The 20,143-nt window shown below is 44.5% G+C and overlaps 2 protein-coding genes and 1 long non-coding RNA gene across 3 annotated transcripts; 1 reads left to right on the plus strand and 2 right to left on the minus strand.

Annotated features, from left to right (window-relative positions):
• The first annotated feature begins 6,446 nt into the window (after positions 1-6,446).
• Positions 6,447-7,617, plus strand: LOC116180901. The gene is made up of 2 exons (XR_004147177.1): positions 6,447-6,865; positions 6,928-7,617. It is a non-coding gene; the product is annotated as an uncharacterized LOC116180901 (long non-coding RNA).
• Positions 7,246-8,055, minus strand: LOC116180900 (vesicle transport protein GOT1B). The gene is made up of 4 exons (XM_031501081.1): positions 7,914-8,055; positions 7,774-7,865; positions 7,466-7,726; positions 7,246-7,412 (listed from the first exon to the last, which is right to left on the minus strand). Exons 1-4 carry the CDS (start codon positions 7,936-7,938, stop codon positions 7,368-7,370), a joined length of 423 nt encoding a protein of 140 aa, XP_031356941.1. The 5' UTR covers positions 7,939-8,055; the 3' UTR covers positions 7,246-7,367.
• Positions 8,056-8,169: 114 nt separating this feature from the next.
• On the minus strand, positions 8,170-8,814 carry LOC116180899. The gene is made up of 3 exons (XM_031501080.1): positions 8,597-8,814; positions 8,333-8,543; positions 8,170-8,283 (listed from the first exon to the last, which is right to left on the minus strand). The coding sequence occupies exons 1-3, from the start codon at positions 8,785-8,787 to the stop codon at positions 8,185-8,187; spliced, it is 501 nt and encodes a 166-aa protein (XP_031356940.1). The 5' UTR covers positions 8,788-8,814; the 3' UTR covers positions 8,170-8,184.
• Between the last annotated feature and the right edge of the window lie 11,329 nt (positions 8,815-20,143).

The raw sequence follows: 20,143 nt of genomic DNA on the forward strand, positions 1-20,143 counted from the left end.
TCTTCATTTCGGTGGCAAATTTTCTGGATTTTTTTTAATTTTAAGGTAGCAGCTGTAGAAGGGTCTCACCCTAGCAACGTTTTTGTTTTGTCGATGATTCGAAGTGTGATTGAGGGTACTACATCGATTACCTTTTTTTTTAAATTTCAGTGTATACAGTACGTTTCGAAATTATGCGCGGCATATGGAAAAATTGCAGTTTGATTACGACTCGGCTTGTCTTCTTCACGAAACGCCAATATGATCTTTCCCTACACTACTCTACACGATCTTCAGTCCGTTTCAGGAGTAATTTGCTGCTCCGAGAGTATGGAAACCCCCCTCCCCCCCAACGAGAGCGAAATTAAATCATTTGCGGGTAATCATATTAACACTTAACAGCGGCAAGATTTTAAAGCCACACAGCGAACAAGAACTCGACTCGATAACTCTTGCCTGGTAAGAGAACCATATTCTTGTGCTGGGAGGTATTCCATACCCCCCAGACGCCCTGGTAACTCCTTCCCCCACAACATTTTTTACCCGCAGGATTCGCATGGTACTTTTTAGAAAAGGATCATCAGATATCATCTTCTCCTAAGAAGCACCGCAGATAACATAGCTCCGGGAGGTCTGGGGAGTATGGAATACCCCCCTCCCTCAACGAGGGAGAAATTAGATCATTTGCGGATAATCATAATTAACAGAGGCAAGATTTTAAAGCCACACAGCGAACAAGAACTCAACTCTTACCTGGTAAGAGAACTGTCTTCTTGTGCTGGGGGGGGGGGGTATTCCATACCCCCTAGAGCCCCCGGTAACCCCTTCCCCCACAAAATTTCTTGTCCGCAGGACTCATATGGTTACTTTTAAGAGAAGGATTATCATATATCATCTTCTCGTAAGAAGTACTGCAGATAACATAGCTCCGGGAGGTCTGGGGAGTATGGAATGCCCCCTCCCCCCAACGAGAGAGAAATTAGATCATTTGCGGGTAATCATATAAACAGCGGCAAGATTTTAAAGCCACACAGCCAACAAGAACTCGACTCGATAACTCTTGCCTGGTAAGAGAACCATCTTCTTGTGCTGGGGAGTATTCCATACCCCTCCCAGACCCCCCGGTAACCCCTTCCCCCACAAAATTTCTTGTCCGCAGGACTCATATGGTTACTTTTTAGAAAAGGATCATCAGAAATCATCTTCTCCTAAGAAGCACTGCAGATAACATAGCTCAGAGATGTCTGGGGAGTGTGGAATATTCCTTCCGCTCGATAATTGTTACCTAGTAATAGAACCCCTTCGTGTGCTGAGTGGTATTCTATACCCCCCCCCAGACCCCCCCGCCACCGGTAGCACTTTTCTCCACAAAGTTGTTTCCCGTTGGGACTCGCATGGTACTTTTTAGAAAAGGGTCATCAGATATCATCTTCTCCTAAAGTTCATTACAGACAACATACCACCGAGGGGGGGGGGGCAGAATATCCCCCAGCGAGAGAGAAGAATCTCCTCCGGTAACACTTTCCCACAAAACTTTTTGCCCTCGAGACTCCTATGGTGCCCTTTAGAATGGGTGGTGAGGGTATTCGAGACCCCCCCCCCCCATAACACTTTTCTCCACAAAATGTTTTGCCCTTGGGTCTCATATGATGCCTTTTAGAAAAGGATCATCAGATCGTCTTCTCTTAAGAAGCGGAGAACATATAGCACCGGAAGGCCTAGGGAGTATGAGCGAGAGAGAAGGAAGATCAGCAAAAAATGGGTTTTTGAGCTGATCTAGAACTCGCGTTATTTTAATTGCAATTCTTTATTAATTAAACGTACGAGTTTTATATTTAAACAGCAAGCAACGCATCCTACTCGATAATTAACCTTTTCCATTTCCATGCGTCTCTTTTTGCTGGTAACCCCCAACCGTTACCAATTTCCTGAACTCAAAACAATTGACGTTCTGACGTTCGCTTTGCAATTTCCTCTCGAAAAATCAATGCGATTAATTTAAATTTCGGGCATTAATTAAACGACGTCGTCATTTTGAGTTATTGGTAATTAGCGGGTCGGCATGCGATTGTTTCAGCTAAAGCTAAGCTACTTCGATTTAATTTAAAAATTTGCGCTAAACGAACCTTTTCCATCTCCTCATCGTTGATCATGATGTCTGTTGAACTACCGTAAAACAATCACTGACTCGTAGTAATCGAATTGATATTCGATAACGAAATGAGGAGTCCCTTTCATATTACCGATAAAACTATAATATAATATCGGTTACAGCGGAATGCAAAAACGGGGGGGTACGTATCGTGATTTCCCTTTCCGTCTTAATTTAATCGTTTAGGATTAGATCTCTTTAATTTGACAGTGGCACGCATCCGACTTTCCGATTTGCATAAATTATTGACGAATATATTAATTTCGTTCCTAATTCCACGACCCCCAATGCAAATTTCGTCAAAGATAAAGAATTAGAGATCGTGACAGGGGGATGGGGGAGGTCGTACCAGGCTAGTTTACACGCTATTTGCATTCGCCAAGTTTCGGTTAATTTTATTGGCGCAATTACCCGGTGATGCAGTTACAGGAACGAAACGGCATGTGATTACTTACCCTTTGGATTCTTTGCACGAAGAGCACATTTTTTCTGACGCCCTGCATGCAGAGGGACGGAAGCGTTGGTGAGGACTGCGCGGAAGGATTTAAATTATGCGTGTGTGGCTCTAAATTAGATTGCGACCGTGCAAAGCGCCTGCACTTGTTGTTTTATTGACGTCTTCGACGGTCTATTGTGGTTCCAGAACTCATTATGGAGACGGAAAAGGAAGCTGAACACTTTTTGGGAGACCCTCGTGCATCTTTGCAAGCCAATGAGGGCAGCAAAGAGCAGCTCCAGAAGAAGCAGTAGCACTTCTGGCCGGCTACTATAAATATCAATAAATTGATTATTATAAGGTCAAAAATATATGGGTCTACTAATGCATTACGCTTCTGCGGTCCTGATATACTTACTGAATTTTTAATGATCAAGTATTTCCCATTTTCACATTGATGTACAGTGGTCCTAACGCCACAATCTGTGTCAGGAGAATCGGCCAATCCAATTCCAATTTCTCTGCTTTTCTGGTCTCCTGTTATACTTAATTATTTTTTTCTTAAATGTTACAGTTTCGGAAGACGGTACCTAAGACCCGAGGGCGCCCACAAATATACACTTTGTATGTTTCTCAACTTTTGATTTTGATCCTTAAAGAACATTTTAGATCCCCCCACCCCCACCCCCCGTGGCTATGATATAAGACGCAGTATCATGATGGCTTTCTTGAAATGTTAGTAGGACCACTACCTGCTGGATGGTCTTCCATACTCCCAGACCCCCCGGGAACACTTTCTCCCGCAAAACTCAGTACTCTTGTGATGGCATTTTCGAAATGGTCCCGATAATACTTTTCCAACTTTTTGCAGTCGGAACTTACATACTTCTTACTGGGAAAGGATCATAAAATCGTCTTTTCCCAAGAATTATTTGCACAGAACACAGTACGGGATGGGGGGGGGGGGTCTGGGGTTATGTAATACCCCCCAGTCAGAGAAAGAAATTCTATGATATAACACTCAGTACACTCATGATGGCTTTCTTGAAATTTTGGTAGAACCTGCTGGAGGTCTTCCATAGCACACACAGTCAGACGGACAAAATCATCACATAATAAGGGGAATTTTTTTTCTTTGGAAATGTCCCCTAAAATCACGTCGACTACATCACGGCGAAGGTGCTGATGACGATCGTCGAAGGGGCGATACAGCCGGCGGTCCTTGTCGGGGGGAGGGGGGGGGATCTGGGGAAGAGTACAAGGTTAATGAGTCGCGAAAGCTGAGGAGGCTGACCGTCCGGGCAACCCAGGCCTACAGTGGACAATTTCCACAGAAGCGTCGTTGGTTGTCCCGAAAGGCGCGCGGAGCGAAAGGCGCCCCCCCCCGCGGGTACGAGAAGGCAAGGAGGAGAACGTCGAACTGCAAATGCGAACGGAAGGATCGGTGATGGTGGAGAGGGCGGGAGCGGTGATTGTCGCCTACAGGAGTGGCCGGAGGGTCGATACGCAACAGGTCCGACTTGCGAACGGAAGCTTTTCGGTGTTCCAGTGCAAGCTGCTGGGACAATCACGAGGATCGTCCTACGCCCCCCCCCCCCCGCCGCGATTTACAATGAATTTCACAAGGACTGTGTCACATTAACACATTCCCGCCGAAATAGGATTCTCAAAGGCGGCGACCGCATCGCCGCACAATAGCAGAGAGCGGTGCCTCAGCTAACGCTGCCAATAGCGGTGGCGCCTTGCAAGGAGCGCCTCACATTCCTCGATAGCCGGGTTCCCCCAGGGCGGTGGCTCCCCCATCGCACACCCTAGCCATTTAGATAAGCGTAGCGGGGTGCCGAAGGAACCGGCAACCCAAAACCCCGCAATAACGGCCTAGTCAAAGCAACCCAACACGCAGCGGCACCCCCTCCCCCCTCCACAAGTGCGAGAAGGAAGTTTCGATGACAAAAGACCCAGTACTTTCATGATAACTTTCTCGAAATGGTAGTAGAACCATTGCCTGTTTGGGGGGTATTTCATAACCCCCCCCCCTCCCGGCCCCGGTAAGACTTTTCCCTGCAAAACTTTTTGCCCTCGGGACTTACATAGTGCTTTTTGGAAAAGGGCCATAAAATCGTCTTCTTCTGAAAAGTATTTGCAGAGAACATAGTGGCGGGGGATCTGGGGGTATGGAATACACCCCAGCCACAGAAGTTTCTATGAATTCTATGATATAATACTCAGTACTCTTCATGATGGCTTCCTTGAAATGTTAGTAGAATCACTGCCTGCTGGAAGGTAATGGCAGCATAACTAATGTCTGCTAGGGGGGAGGGGGATCCCATACCTCCCAGACCCCCCGGTAATACTTTTCCCCGCAAAACTTTTTGACTTACATAGTCCTTACTGGGAAAGGATCATGAAATCGTTTTTTACAGATATGTATTTGCACACAACACCGTGCACGGGGGGGGGGGGTGTCAAGGGGGTATGGAATACCCTCAGAAATAGAAGGAAGTTTCGATGATATAAGACTCAGTACTATCATGATGACTTTTTCGAAAGTTGAAATGGCCATAGGTCGGCTGGGGGGTGTTCCGTACCCCCGCGGGGAAGCTCCTCGATACGAGAACATCTACAGAAGCCGGCACGACGCGACACGATGCCTCAACGCAAGGACGAACGAGGTGTTGGGGGCCCTCCAGAACCATCACATAAGGGGAATTGTTTTCTATTGAAGAATCCCCTAAAATCACGGCGAAGGTGCTGACGGCTATCCTCGGGGGGGTGAGACAGTCGGCAGTCCTTTATGGGAGAGGGGGGAGATCTAAGCGACCCCTCACGAGTTCGGGCATCCGGCGGACTGCGCGAAAACTTTACGCGTACGAGAAGGCAAGGAGGAGAACGTCGAACTCCAAAAGTTAACGGAAGGGACGGTGACAGAGGAGAGGACGGGAGCGGCGATGGTCACCTGCAAGAGAGGCCGGAGGGTCGGTACGCAACAAGCCAGACTTGCGAACGGGAGCTCATCGATGTTCCAGTGCGAGCTGCTTGAACTACTTAAGGCTGCCGGTTGCCTCTCGGTGTTCTCAGACTTTGAGGCGGCGATCATCGTCATCGCCGCGCCCCATTAACCCACCGAGTTGGCGAGATGGACAAGGAATGTTCGATGAGGCGGCGGAAGCGGGCACCAACGTCCGGCTGTACTGCGGGCCCGCGGGACACGTGAAACGAGAGTAGAGATCTGCACGAGGGGGCAGCATCACTGCCGCACAATCACGAGGATCGTCTTACGCCCCCACCCCCCGCGATTTACAATCAATTTCACAAGGGCTGTGGCACATTAACACACTCCCGCCGAAATGGGACTTTCAAAAGGCGGCGGCGGTCACATCGCCGCACAAACGCAGAGAGCGCCCAAGGAGGCGAAGCGGGGCGGCAACCCAAAACCCCGCAATAACGGCATACTCCCCCTCCCCCCACCAGCGCGAGAAGGATGATAAAACACTCAGTACCTTCATGATGACTTTCTCGAAATGGCAGTAGAACCATTGTCTGTTGGGGGCTTTTTCGAACCCCCCACAGCCACCGGTAACACTTTTACCCCCTCGGGACATACATGGTGCTTGTTGGAAGAGGATCATCTCCTAAGAAGTATTTACAGAGAGAACATAGTACCGGCGGTCTGGGGATATGGAATACCCCCCCCCCCCAGCCAGAGAATGACGTTTGTATGATATAATACTCAGTACTCTTCATGACGGCTTTCTTGAAATTTTACTAGAACTCTTGTCTGCTGGAGGGTTCAATACACATTGTGCTCACACATGTCAAGGTTGGACCCCTCCCCCCCCCCCCCCACCACCAACGAACGAAGGAAGATTCAATAAGACTCAGTACTCTCATGATGGTTTTCTCGAAATGGTAGTATAACCATTGTCTGCTGTGGGCTATTGGAATGTCCCCCAGACCCCCGCTAACACTTTTCCTTCACAAAACTTCTACCTCTCCAGACTTACATGGTCCTTTTAGGAAAAGGATAATAAAATCGTCTTCTACGTAGTAGGTATTTGCAGAGAACATAGTACCTGGAACATCCCCCAGCGAGGGAAGGAAGTTTCGATGACATAAGACTCAGTGCTCTCACGATGTCTTTCTGGAAATGGCACCATCGCCGTGTGCCGGAGGGGGTTAAGTGTTCCTAGGAATGAAAATTTTTATTGGAATTTGTTTTTAATCTCCAGCAGTGGTCCCCAAACTATGGTCCGCGGACCCAAACCGATCTGCTAGCATCACCAATTCGCCCCCTTTCTGTATGTACTTTATCAAAGGGGTTGAAGGAATACAAAAAATAATCGGAAATTTATAATTATAGATACAAACAAGAGATGGCACTGGCACTAGCAACTTTGCATCATTCCAATTGGCTGCTAGGGAGGTCTGGAGGAAATTGAGGAGCAATTAACATGGTTGAAAAGTTTGGAGACCCCTGTCCTAGAGAATCTTCTTGGATTCTCTGTCCTTTTAAAGGTTTTGCACAGGAAATGCTCATCAAGAAATAATACACTGTACATATAATGTATTTACTAGTGATGCAATACTAATCCTAAACACTTACACCTTTTATGTAAGTCCCAACACGTTACTCGGTTAAACTTGAACACCTAACATGTAAAAGAGAGAATACCTCACCGCCGTTTACTCTTAAAGAATTTATTGGCACAAAGTGTTTGTGTCCTCATGATGTTTACACGACACAATACTTAAAGTAACGAAAATACGATGATTAAACTTAAACTACACTATACACCTTGGTCACACCATCGTTCGACTTGTGGGCCCCGCGACTTTATCCAACAACTGCAACAGTAAACGTGTCAAACTTGCTCGCGAATCAACGAACATTAACTTACCATACTAATACCGGGCATATTTAGTACCGTGCCCAGCAGCGGCACCCTCCTCAAGAAATTGACGGCGACTGGGAAAAATCCGCTAAACAACAGCACAAAACCGTACGACTCGAGCAGCATGCCGACCAGCGGCCACCCGACCAAAACTATAATAATACCGCCGAAAAATGCGATCGACGCCCTCACTTTGTGCCGCTGAAAGAAGAATCTGAACGTCCGTTCCAAGCCGATCACGCACGACAGTCCGGCGATGAATAGTATCTACAAAGTCGACGTTAAGTGGCCGAATCGCCGGGCGCAATACGTACGTTTCCCAGTGCGAGCAGACTTTTGTCGAAGAGCATCAGAACGCCGAGGAAGAGGAAGAACATTCCGAAACCCGCGAGTCCTACGCCGATCTCTGCAAGGAAGAGGTAAAACACTGACGTTCGCATTGCCAATTTCTTACTCTGCGTGTCCGTAATTTCAAACATATTTTTCCAATTTGAGGAAACTTGACATAACCTCACTCCACGTCACCCTTCACCTCCACTTCATACAGTGAGATTATGTGTACGTTAAACGATGTGTAATTAGAAGTACCGCTCAAAGTACGTCAATTAACCACATATTTTAGCCATAAATTTAGCGAAAAAAATGGTAACAACCGTTTTTACTTCCAACATGACATTTTTTAAATTTTGAGGTTAGCCAACACAAACAACGAAAAAAGCAGGGATTTATTTGAAATGATTATGCAAAACTTTGCCAATTAACAAAAATACAGCGGTCGCGCTTAATACTAAGACAGTCCTATTCGTCCCCCTCTTCGGTGCCATCTAAAAGTGCTCTAGGATTAACACGGCGTCACCTATACGACTGGCTTACCTTCGACTCGAACGTCTTCAGTTTGCCCTCAAAGGACGACAGACAGTTCAGCAGGCATTTCGTCGGTTTATTTAGTTGGACATCGCACACGACGACGTCGGGACGTTTGAGTGCGCAGAGCAGCGATAAGGAGTGCAGGTACAGCTGGTTGGTTATCTGATTGAGCATGATTTCGATGTCGTCCTTTGTTAATGTAGGAATGGTCACTTTTCTGCAACAACAGACGTTTTTAAGCGGTGAACTCGACGGGCTCGCCGGTTATACTCATGCGCTATTGTCAGTCGTGTTGTCTTCTCGAGAATACGCGTTCGAGCCGCTTCATCGTCGATGCCTATAATTTTTAACTCCTCCTCGGAAAGTAAAGGTAGTGTTGATATATCGATGTTGTTATTCATAAGTAGATCTAGGTAGGATTCCGCGTCAGCCGAACGCAAAACGGTTTCTAGCAAATCCATGTTTTTGGAAATTGTTTTTGAGGTTAGGAGTGTAGGTGTGTAGGTAGAAAGCGTCGGTTTATATTAACTACTAATTGTACGATCGAACTACAAGTGATGAGTACAGGGTGCCCCAAATTCTTTCAATTTCCAAGTAACGTTAGATTCGGGTCCAAAATGCATATTTCGTATCTCTTACGGTTCTGGTGAATTCTACTCAGAGCTGTCACCCACTCTGCTTCATGAGTCATCATAAGAGTACTGAATGTTAGAGAGGACAAAAATGATCGTGTTGTACGACTTTAAAACCTTGCTTTTAACATAATTTTCCGGAAATGGTAGTCGAGCTTTCCTATGCTGGAAAGGAGGGGGGGCTCATACTCCCTAAACCCCCTGGTGCAATGACCTTCTGCAATAACTTGTAGGAGAAGGCGAGCTGGTGAACTCACGAAGTGTACTATATGGTGTGGGTCCTGAGGACTAATAGAGTTTTCTGAGGAAAGTGTTAACCGGAGAACTTGAGGGGGGAGGGGGAATTCCCCTGAGTACCGGACGGTTTTATTGGCATTTCTAAAAAGTCATCATGGACGTAATGAGTGTTATAGGGAATGAATCGTGTCTTCCTGTGCGCTTTTAACATTTTCCGGAAATGGTAATCGAACCGTCCTTTGCAGGGGGTGGGGGTGGGGGTGTTATTCCCTTACCTGTGGGTCTGGGTTCCGGAAAATTATGTTAAAACGGGGCAACGTTTGAAAGTTCCCCGCGTAACGCTCATGATGACTTTCTGGAAATGGCAACGGAACCATCGTATGCTGGGGGTCGTCTCTATACCCCCCAAAGGGGGCATTAATACAAGTAAATAATCATATTAAAATTGGATAACTAAATCATCAGTCCTAAAGAGCCTGGTCATATTTGGCAAACGAGAATTTTTCTGAATCACACTCTGGAAATCACTGGCCCTCAATTTTCGCAGATTTCTCTTAGAAAATTACTCATAATTGTAGGAAAATCCCTGTAATCGATTTATCACGCTTTATGTGACTTGACAAAGGGCGAGTGATGTTGGTTGCCTAACCCTAGGCGTTGATTTAAATTGAATTTTGGCCGTTATTGTTATCGGAACGTAAACAAGGTACCTAAGTTTGTCGATTAGTCATAAATAAATAACTAAACAAAAGGTGGATGTGATAGCAACAAGGTCCTTAGGTCAACGTCCACAAGAGGTGCAGAAGGGTGGGGTCGACGTGCAATGTGCATGGTAACAAGGCTTGGTTTTTAAGGGTGGTGGGGGTGAAGCCAGAGCGTGGCTTTCGTAAAAGAGTGACGTCACGCGCATCGCACATCCTCCACCCGTCGTCTTCTCTTCTTGCAGTGCATCGCACAGAGCAGGAGTCACTTCCAGTTGTCGGTCGTCGTGTTCGTAACACTGCTCTAACGCGCGCCCGTGTATTTCGTTCAGTGATTTAAGAGAGATGGCAACCGAAGTTGAGAATAACGTGCCTCCGGCGACCGAGACGAAGGAGATCAAGGAGGAAATTCCGATTGATAACAAAGCAGAGGAGGCCGCGATGAAGCCGGAGGCTGCGGCGGGCGGCGACGCGCCCGTCACCAAAGAGCCGGCACCGCCAAAAGTTTTAGTGCACAAAAGCAACTTCGAGAAGGATATCGTTTACTTGTATCAATTTTCACGCACCCCCTTGTTACCATCCCTCTCCCCCTACTGCCTGAAGGTGGAGACATGGCTGAGGCTCGCCGGATTGAAATATGAGGTTAGTTTTTTATTAAATTTCCTGCCTGTCTTTGTTTTTCAAATTAATTTGGACGTTTTGGGGTTGTTGCCCTCGACTTGACGGGTCAGGGTTGAGCGTCCGCCATTTTATAAACGAATTTCCAGATTTATCTCTTTGGTTTAGTCTTCTCGTGCGTTTAAAACGCGTACAGGGTGAGTAATCAATATCGCAGGGCAGCGGCTCTCCCAAATCGAGATGAATCAGAAACTTGTGTGCCGTTCGACTACGCCCAAAAGTATGGCGCGTCAATTTCCACAATTTTTCCGAGTCCCCATCGGAAAGAGGTTGATAACCCACATTCGCGGGGTGCGTGCGTAGTAAAAACGCGAAAACATCTGTCGGAAGACTGAGAGGCGCGAGGTCGTGGGATTTTTAAACGTCGCTAATTAAAGGCATTAAGAAATTCAGTTAAAAGTGCATTCCAGAGACAATCATCGCCTTAAGTGATCCCTCAACGCTGCGTGTCGAGAGGGAGCGGAAGTTGTAGATAATGGACACGATAAAATTTCCAAACGCGCGCCGTTGACATTCTCAGACAGATTAGAGACTCTTAAGTAATTTATGGAACTAGACAGCCACCCCCGTCTTAAATATTTTGAAATTACCGCCCATTATATTTTGGGTTGACTGATGCGTTATTACAATTAGACATATGCACCAATTATGCGCTGGCAGATATGAACGTTCTTATTAATTTGTTGGTCAATCATGGCTAACTTTTAATAATGCGAACACATACTCGGCAATCATGCGCAATTGTGCGCTCTAACAGAAGAATTTTGTTCTTTTCCAATATTTTTACATTACGCAACTTTGTTTCCCAAATAGCACTAACATAGCATCAAGGATAGAGTAGACTTTTTGGCAAAATTCAGGGTGGTCATTCAAAACATTTTTAGAAAGACTGATTTCATATTACACCACTTTTTATGTTTCCTGGAACTCCAAACGACAACAAATGAAGTTGTTGAACTCCAAATAGCACTAACATAGCATCAAGGATAGAGTAGACTTTTTGGCAAAATTCAGGGTGGTCATTTAAAACATTTTTAGAAAGACTGATTTCATATTACACAACTTTCTGTTTCCTGGAACTCCAAACGACAACAAATGAAGTTGTTGAACTCCAAATAGCACTAACATAGCAACAACGATAGAGTAGACTTTTTGGCAAAATTCAGGGTGGTCATTCAAAACATTTTTAGAAAGACTGATTTCATATTACACCACTTTTTATGTTTCCTGGAACTCCAAACGACAACAAATGAAGTTGTTGAACTTCAAATAGCACTAACATAGCATCAAGGATAGAGTAGACTTTTTGGCAAAATTCAGGGTGGTCATTTAAAACATTTTTAGAAAGACTGATTTCATATTACACAACTTTCTGTTTCCTGGAACTCCAAACGACAACAAATGAAGTTGTTGAACTCCAAATAGCACTAACATAGCATCAAGGATAGAGGAGACTTTTTGGCAAAATTCATGGTGAACTTTCAAAAGATTTTTAGAAAGACTGATTTCATATTACACCACTTTTTATGTTTCCTGGAACTCCAAACGACAACAAATGAAGTTGTTGAACTCCTAGTAGCACTAACATAGCATCAAGGATAGAGTAGACTTTTTGGCAAAATTCATGGTGAACTTTCAAAAGATTTTTAGAAAGACTGATTTAATATTACACCACTTTTTTGTTTGCTGGAACTCGAAACGACAACAAATGAAGTTGTTGAACTCCAAATAGCATTAACATAGCATCAAGGATAGAGGAGACTTTTTGGCAAAATTCAGGGTGGTCATTTAAAACATTTTTAGAAAGACTGATTTCATATTACACCACTTTTTATGTTTCCTGAAACTCCAAACGCCAACAAATGAAGTTGTTGAACTCCAAATAGCACTAACATAGCATCAAGGATAGAGTAGACTTTTTGGCAAAATTCATGGTGAACTTTCAAAACATTTGGAGAAAGACTGATTTCATCTTACACCACTTTTTATGTTTCCTGAAACTCCAAACGCCAACAAATGAAGTTGTTGAACTCCAAATAGCACTAACATAGCATCAAGGATAGAGTAGACTTTTTGGCAAAATTCAGGGTGGTCATTTAAAACATTTTTAGAAAGACTGATTTCATATTACACCACTTTTTATGTTTCCTGGAACTCGAAACGACAACAAATGAAGTTGTTGCACTCCAAATAGCATCAAGGATAGTGCTCTTTCAAAATTGTTTTAGAATCACTGACAAAACTCGATCTTTGATGCTATGTTAGTCCTATTTGGAGATGATTGTTGACAGAAAAACATAATCCATTGAAAAAAATTGGTACGCGCCGGTTCGGGAAAAATTCCGCATTTCACGTTTCTCTCGAGGGCCTAAGAACGAGAAGAAAATCCTTACCGCGATGATTCATGGTTGGAAAAAAAGTTCAGTTAGAGTGGCGGAAAGGTAGCTGAAATTATAGATCTAGCAACCGCTTTTGGTGCCTCGGGCTGTCCTCGTCGGGTGTTGGCATGCGAAGGCCGCGTTTAGAGATGGTTCAACTCCGTAAATACGATTTTCGTCTCTTTATAAATAAGGAAATAGAATTGGATCGCCTTCAGATTGAAATAATTACCAGGTCGTTTGCGTGACGAGCTGGGATTCGTCGAACGAGCGCGATCAATCTTCGAGCAGATTAATTGTACACGATATCGAAGCTCGATGGATTTTCTGAGATTTTTCGCCGCATTCACAAAAAATCGCAGGCAACGAACGGCGTAGGCAAGGACGCAGGTGGGCTCGAAATGTGTCGAGACACGATATTGCGTTCAGGTAAACGACAAACAAGGTGCAAAACAGGTCAGTTTACATGTCAATTAAAACTCCGGTTTCCTTATTCGGACCGATTTTCGATCGGCCTTCGCATTTTACTATCGGCGTTAACGTAAAATTAACGCGTGCTGTTCGTATTTTGTGTCGTTTTCTTTTTTGGGCCTTTTCGGTATCGTATACCTCGGCTTAATCAATGCAATCATTTTAGCCACAAGTGTGTCAGTTTTATTTTGCTGAATTTTGCTGAATATTTTTTACACGAAATTTTGCAGGAGGGCTAGGACACATACTCCAACCTCTTGATGCCACTCATCCGCAAAATTTCACATTATGCCCACAGAAGTTGCTTTCTCTACAAATTTCTTATAAAAAAGGTCGGCAGCAAAATTCAGCAAAACCTCAAGAGAACAGAATATGTGCCGAATCCGCCTTCGGGTCGTTCGGCACATGAACAAGTGCATTCAAAAATACTCTTTGCCTACACAGAACTTTTTTATATCGATCAGATAAAGTCATTGCGCCAATGATTGCCTAGCGAGTCGAAGGCGAGTTTGGCACACATTCCACCCTCCTGACACATCTCATCCGCAAAATTTCATGTGATGGCCACAGAAATTGCTTGCTCAGTAGATTTCGTACAAAAAAAAAGTCAGCAAAATTCAGCAAAAATCTTTATAAATTTTATGAGGAGGGCAAAATGCGCGCCGAACTCGTCTTCTGCTCTCTCGGCAATGTGTGTGCATTCAAAAAAGTAGAAATTTTGAGAACGTACGTCGAGCGAGCTGAATTTGCTGAATTTTGCTGTCTAGTATTTTAGGCAAAATGTCTTGACTTTGTGCATTTTTTTGTCAAGTCAGAATTTTTTCCACGAACATCCTGTAGAACTTTTTTTCCCACACTTAAAATTAGCCGACCATCAAACAAAGAATGAACATTATAATTATCGTTAGAGAATATAATACAAGACGTAATGGGAACACGTTTTCAATGTCAATGCCACCATGGCGAGGCCGTGTTCAAACTTCAATGGCGTGTCAAGGATGATCAACAAATAACAAAAATATTTACTTTTCTCGCTTTGGGTCTCGCCGGACTGGCAGCTATTAATAATCGTGCTAGTAAAAGTCGTTTTAAATAACGCGATAAGCGTATGATTGCGTTCATCCTGCGTTACAATTCCTTCTCCAACTCTAGGCGCGGGGCGGGGGAGGTGGAAGCCCGAAATCAGTGCGGCGTGATGACTCACGCGACTGACCTACAGAATCGTAGTGCATAACTAATTATGAGAAATGTTTCCACAAACACAGAAAACTGCATTCTTTTACGCACGACGAAAAGGAATTTCGAATCCACCCACCCTCCCTCGTTCGACCCCTGCGCTCCTTTTCTGGACGGATGTCGAGTCGAGGCATTCGCTTTACCTGCGCGTCTCGATCCTAATCCGATAAGATTAGTTTTCTAACGGAAATGGATTTTTGTTGGCCGGCGATTAAATATTGACGAATGGTGCAAGGAAATCGACCACTAAATGCGGCCGATGGTGGTTTAGACTGCAATAGCGAGAGATCAAAAAATCATTGTCCTAATTAATTAGGCGCTCAAGTGCCAATTGGAATAATTAATTAGGATTAATGTTTCAACATCACCAATGTGGATGTATTTGTTCTAGGCGTCCCAAAAGTACCCTCTTACGACATTCCGTTCTAGAGATATAAGGGAATATATCCGATCACGATAAGGGGCCGAGGAGGAGAAGTATGGTTGGTAGATGTTAATTCCTTTCGTTGAGACCTTTCATTAGAGTACCATGAAGGATAAAACCAGTTCCACTGCCCCCTCCCTCCAACCCCCTCTTTTCGTACGGAGTCAGACGGTTCCTTTCAATTGCTGAAAGTAAATTTGTAATTACCTTTAATTAGAATACCATGAAAGATAAAATTAATTTCTACCCCCCCCCTCTCCTCAGATCCCGCCAGTCTCCCCCCCCCCCATTTCCAAAAGTTTACCTTGGCAGCACGTTTACGTTTGCAAAATCTGAGACCAATTGGATATCGTCTGTAAAAGTTATGCACGTTTTACTTTCAAAAACAGCATCTCAGGAAATAATTGATGCCCCCCCCCTCCCTTTAAGACAGCGAAATTAGATGGCCGCAGATCCATTGGTGCCGCTGCTTCTCTTTTTTTTACAAAATAAGAGGTCTTTTTGCTGCAGACCCCCCGGTGCTACTTTTCCTTCCAAAACGTTTAGAGAGAGAGCCCTTTAACACCTGCATGGTGATGGAAATGTTTAGATCTCTAAACGTGTTATTCGATAGTCCTCTCTTAACAATATAAGACCTTTCCTGGAGGTTAATCCGTACTCACAGATCCCTTGGTGCTGGTGCTTCTCATCTTATGTTAGAAAATAAGAGGTGTTCCTGGGGGGGGGGGGTATCTTTTTTTCTCCACCTCCACGATCATGACAGTGTTTAGATCTCTAAAACGTGTTATAGGAGAACCTAGTTCGGGGGGGGGGGGGATTGGGAATACTGGAAGGTATGTAGGAATTATGACGGCATAAGGCCTTTGCTGGAAAGTAGTCTGAACCCCATAGATCCCTTCGTGCTGTTGAGGTTTTTTTCTGGGGGGGGGGGGGGTGTATTCCAGACCCCCCGGTACTACTTTTCCCTGCAAAACATTTGGAACAATCTCCGTGATCATGATACTGTACCCCCCACCCGATGGAATACCACCCAGGAAATTTGATGGCCCTCCTCTTAGAAATCTATGACCTTTTCTGGAGAGTATACCGTATCCCACAGACCCTTTGGTGCTCTTTTCCCTCTCATTCGCTATTAAAAAATAAAAGGTCTTTTTCTTGAGGAGTATTCCCTACTCCCCAAACCCCCCGTTACTACTTTTCCCTACAAAACGGGTACAGCACTTGAACATCGCCATGATCATGAGACTATTTAGATCTCTAACTTGCTTTTTTGAAAACGAAGCACGGGGGGGGGTTTGGAGGGTAAATCCCCCCTGGTAATTCGATGGCCCTCTCTTAGAAATATAAGACCTTTCTTGGAGAATATTTCGTACCCCACAGATCCCTTCTTGCTGTTTTCCGTCTCATCTTGTTAAAATATTAGGGGTCTTTTCTGGGGGAGGGGGGGGGGTACCTACCGGTTCTACATTTCCCTCCAAAACGTTTACCACAATTGAACATCTCCACGATCATAATACTATTTTAGATCTCTAACGTGCTATTTTAGAGAATGTAGCATCGGTATACCCCCCCCCCCCCCTCTCCAGGAAATTTGTTGGCCCTCTCTTAGAAATCTAAGACCTTTCCTGGAGAGCATTCCGTACCTCATAGATCCCTTCGTGCTCTTTTTCCCTTTCATCTTCTATTAAAAATAAGACGTTTTTTTCCGGGGGGGGGGGGATTCCAGACCCTCCGGTACTACATTTCTCAGCAAAACGTTTACAACATTTTAACATCTACGTGATCATCACACACTATTTAGATCTTTAACTTGTTATTTGGAGAACGTGGCACCAGGGGATGTAGAATACTCCTCAGGAAATTCGATGGCCCTCTCTTAGAAATCTAAGACCTTTCATGGAGAGTATTCCGTACTCCACAGGTCCCTTGGTGCTGTTTTCTCTCTCATTCGCTGTTAAAAACTAAAAACGAGACTAAAAGGGTCTTATTCTTGGGGGTATTCCATACGCCCCAAAAATCTGTAACGTGTTATTTGAAGAACGTAGCACCAGAGGGCGTAGAATACCCCCGGCACATTCGATGGCCTTCTTTTAGAAATCTTAAGCCCCTTACTGGAGAGTATTCCGTACCCCACAGATCCCTTCCTGCTGTTTTCTCTCTCATCTTCCGTTGAAAATAATAGGTCTTTTTCCTGGGGGGTATACCACACCCCCCAGAGCTCCCGGTACTACTTTTGCCCTTCAAAACGTTTGCACTTGACAGCCCTTAATCTCCATGATCTCTAAAGTGATATTTTGAAAACGTAGCTCTGGGAGGTATGGAATACCTTCAGGAAATTGGATGGTCCCTTAAAAATAGACCTTTCCTGTTGAGTATTCCGTACTCACCAGATCTCTTGGTGCTGTTTTTCTTCTCATCTTTTTTTAAAAAGTAAGAGGTCTTTTTCCTGGGGTGTATTTCATACCTTCGAGACCCGCGGGGTCTGGGGGGGTATGGAATCAGTGAGCGAAGGAGCCTGAGGGGTGGGGGGTGGAACTAGTTTTATCCTTCATGGTACTCTAATGAAAAGTCTCAACGAAAGGAATTGATTTCTACCAACCATAGCCCTCCTTCTCGACCTCAAGAACGAATTGTCGGAAGAGGGTACTCACAAAGGGCGATTGAGACGTCTGCAAGAAATATATCCTTAAAATATTAGAGTTTGCAGTCCTTAAAACCTCCATGATTACCATTCATGAGAATGTTTTGATCTCTAAACTTGTTGCTGGAGAACGTAGTACCGAGAGGTCTGGGGGATATAAACCTCCTACGAAATTTGATGGCAATCTCTTAAAAACATATACGACCTGGAGGTTATTCCGTACAGTGCAGATCTCTTAGTGCTGCTACTTCTTATCTTTGCTTAAAAAAATAAGAGTTCTTTCCCTGGGGGGTATTCCAGATCCCCCGGTGCTACTGTTCTTTCGTACTACCGGGGGGCATTTCCCCCCCCCCCCCGCCTCTTAAAAATATAAGCTTTTCCTGTAAGTTATTCCATACTAACCGATCCTTGTGCTACTGCCTTTCATCTTCTCTAAAATAAGGGGGAGGGGGGGTATGGAATACTCCCCCGGAATTTCGATGGTTATAACTTACAAATGTAAGACCTTTGCTGATTAGTATCCCCACAGATCCCTTGGTGCTTTTTTTCTTTTTCATCCTCTGTTAAAAAGTAAGAGGTCTTTTCCTGGGGGGTATTCTATACTCCCCAAATCCCCCGGTGCTACTTTTCCTTTCAAAATGTTTACAGCCTTTGAACATCTGCATAATCATAAGAATATTTAGATCTCGCAACGTGTTATTTGGAGAACGTAGCACCGGGGGTATGGAAAATCCCCTAGGAAATTCCATGGTCCTTTTTTAGAAATCTTAAGACCTTTCCCGGTGAGCATTCCGTACATTACAGATCCCGTGATTCCGTCGTCCCTCCCAACTTCTCCTATAAAATAAGAGGTTTTTTTGCGCGGGGGGGGGGGTCTTCTTCCCTGACCCCCGTCCCTTAGTTGTTTCCTTTCCCTCCAAAATGTTTGCAGTCAACATCTCCATGACCACGAGAATGTTTACATCTCTAAGTGTGTTAATGGAGAACGTAATACCGGCGGGTCTGGGGGGACACCAGGAAATTCGATGGCCCTCTTTTACAAATCTAAGACCTCTCCTGGAGTGTAACCCGCTTGGTGCTGTTGTTCCTCTCATCTTCTCTTAAAAAATAAGATGTTCTTTCCTAGGGGGTATTCCATACTCCCCTGACCCTTCCGGTGCTGCTTTTATCTCCAAAACGTTTACAGCTCTTAACCACCTCTGTGATCGTGAGAATTTTTAGATCTCTAAGCGTGTTGGAGGATATAGTACCCCTCGTACGTTCCCCCCCCCCCCCCCCACTTGGCGCTCAAGACATTCATGATGATGAGAATGTTTAGATCTTTAAACGTGCTATTGGAGAACATAGTACCGGCGGCCTGGGGGGTATTGGAATACCCCCCCCCCCCAGGTAATTCGATGGCCCTGTCCTGGGGAGTATTCCGTACCCTCCAAAGAAAAATACAAATTTAATTGAATTAATTTCTGTTAATTAGGAGCCAATTAATTATATTTGCGCCGTTTCAGCGCATGTAATGCCATTGAATTTTAAACTTCCGTATGGGATGTGCAATTTGCAACAAATTAAGCGCCAAATTGTGCCATTAGCCCCAATTAACCATTTATGCGCCAATTAAGCGCCGTTAAAGTAAAATTGACGAATACCGCCTTTGCCTTTACACCAAAAGTCAATGTGAGAGCTGCCAGAAAGTATAACAGACCACCCACACGCATTCAGTCACCTCTCTTTCTTGCAGGTTTATTCATTCGTAACTTGTTGACATTAACGTCCTCGGCCGGAGGAAAAAAAGCGGAGGCTCTGTTTTTGTTTTCAACAAATGAACGCATTCAGTACAGCGCCAACGCCGTGAAAAAAAAAGGGGTCGCTTATAAAATTGGAAGCCGTAAAACCGAACAAAGCGCTTCCTGTTCGCGGGACGCTTTTTAGGGTTGAAATTCTAGAACGACGCTTTATTTTTAAATCGGCTTTTAGTGAATTGTAATTAAAATTCCGAACATTTGCTTGTAATTCGATGTACACGATGGATCGTATTTTGGGTTACTCAAATTCGATGAGCAGGTGTCGGAAACCGAAGCGTAAAAGTAGGTTGCGCCCACGCCGGATGCCATTTTTATGAGAAAATTGCGTAATTATGTCTTCGCAAGGATTTCTTTTCGGGTGTGGGATAGAATGCATTTATGCTCAACGAAAATAAACACTTCCGTGGGTGGTTAATTGTTGTTTAGAGGCGATCGTTTTTGTTAAAAGTTCATTGAACGCATCGGAAATGGCGTTTTTTTGGGGAATTCTCCCGAAACCCCTTACGAAGTTGCTCAATTCCGAGTGGATCTTCCCACTCGAAACATTCCGTTAGTTTTTTGAGTAATTAATTACTTGTCAGAGATTTTTGATGGATGACCGGGTCGAAAACGACTTGGCC

This window comes from Photinus pyralis, unplaced genomic scaffold (assembly GCF_008802855.1).
Source record: "Photinus pyralis isolate 1611_PpyrPB1 unplaced genomic scaffold, Ppyr1.3 Ppyr1.4_LG9, whole genome shotgun sequence".
Classification (NCBI taxonomy): Eukaryota; Metazoa; Arthropoda; class Insecta; order Coleoptera; family Lampyridae; genus Photinus; species Photinus pyralis.

Coding starts and splice junctions, on each gene's coding strand:
- LOC116180900 (XM_031501081.1), bottom strand. CDS start 7,938: ATGTTTGAAATTACGGACACGCAGA. Junction 7,866..7,913: donor TGAAATTACGGACACGCAGA/GTAAGAAATTGG, acceptor TCTTCCTTGCAG/AGATCGGCGTAGGACTCGCG. Junction 7,727..7,773: donor GTCTGCTCGCACTGGGAAAC/GTACGTATTGCG, acceptor TCGACTTTGTAG/ATACTATTCATCGCCGGACT.
- LOC116180899 (XM_031501080.1), bottom strand. CDS start 8,787: ATGGATTTGCTAGAAACCGTTTTGCGTTCGGCTGACGCGGAATCCTAC. Junction 8,544..8,596: donor CGACTGACAATAGCGCATGA/GTATAACCGGCG, acceptor CTGTTGTTGCAG/AAAAGTGACCATTCCTACAT. Junction 8,284..8,332: donor TGAAGACGTTCGAGTCGAAG/GTAAGCCAGTCG, acceptor GAGCACTTTTAG/ATGGCACCGAAGAGGGGGAC.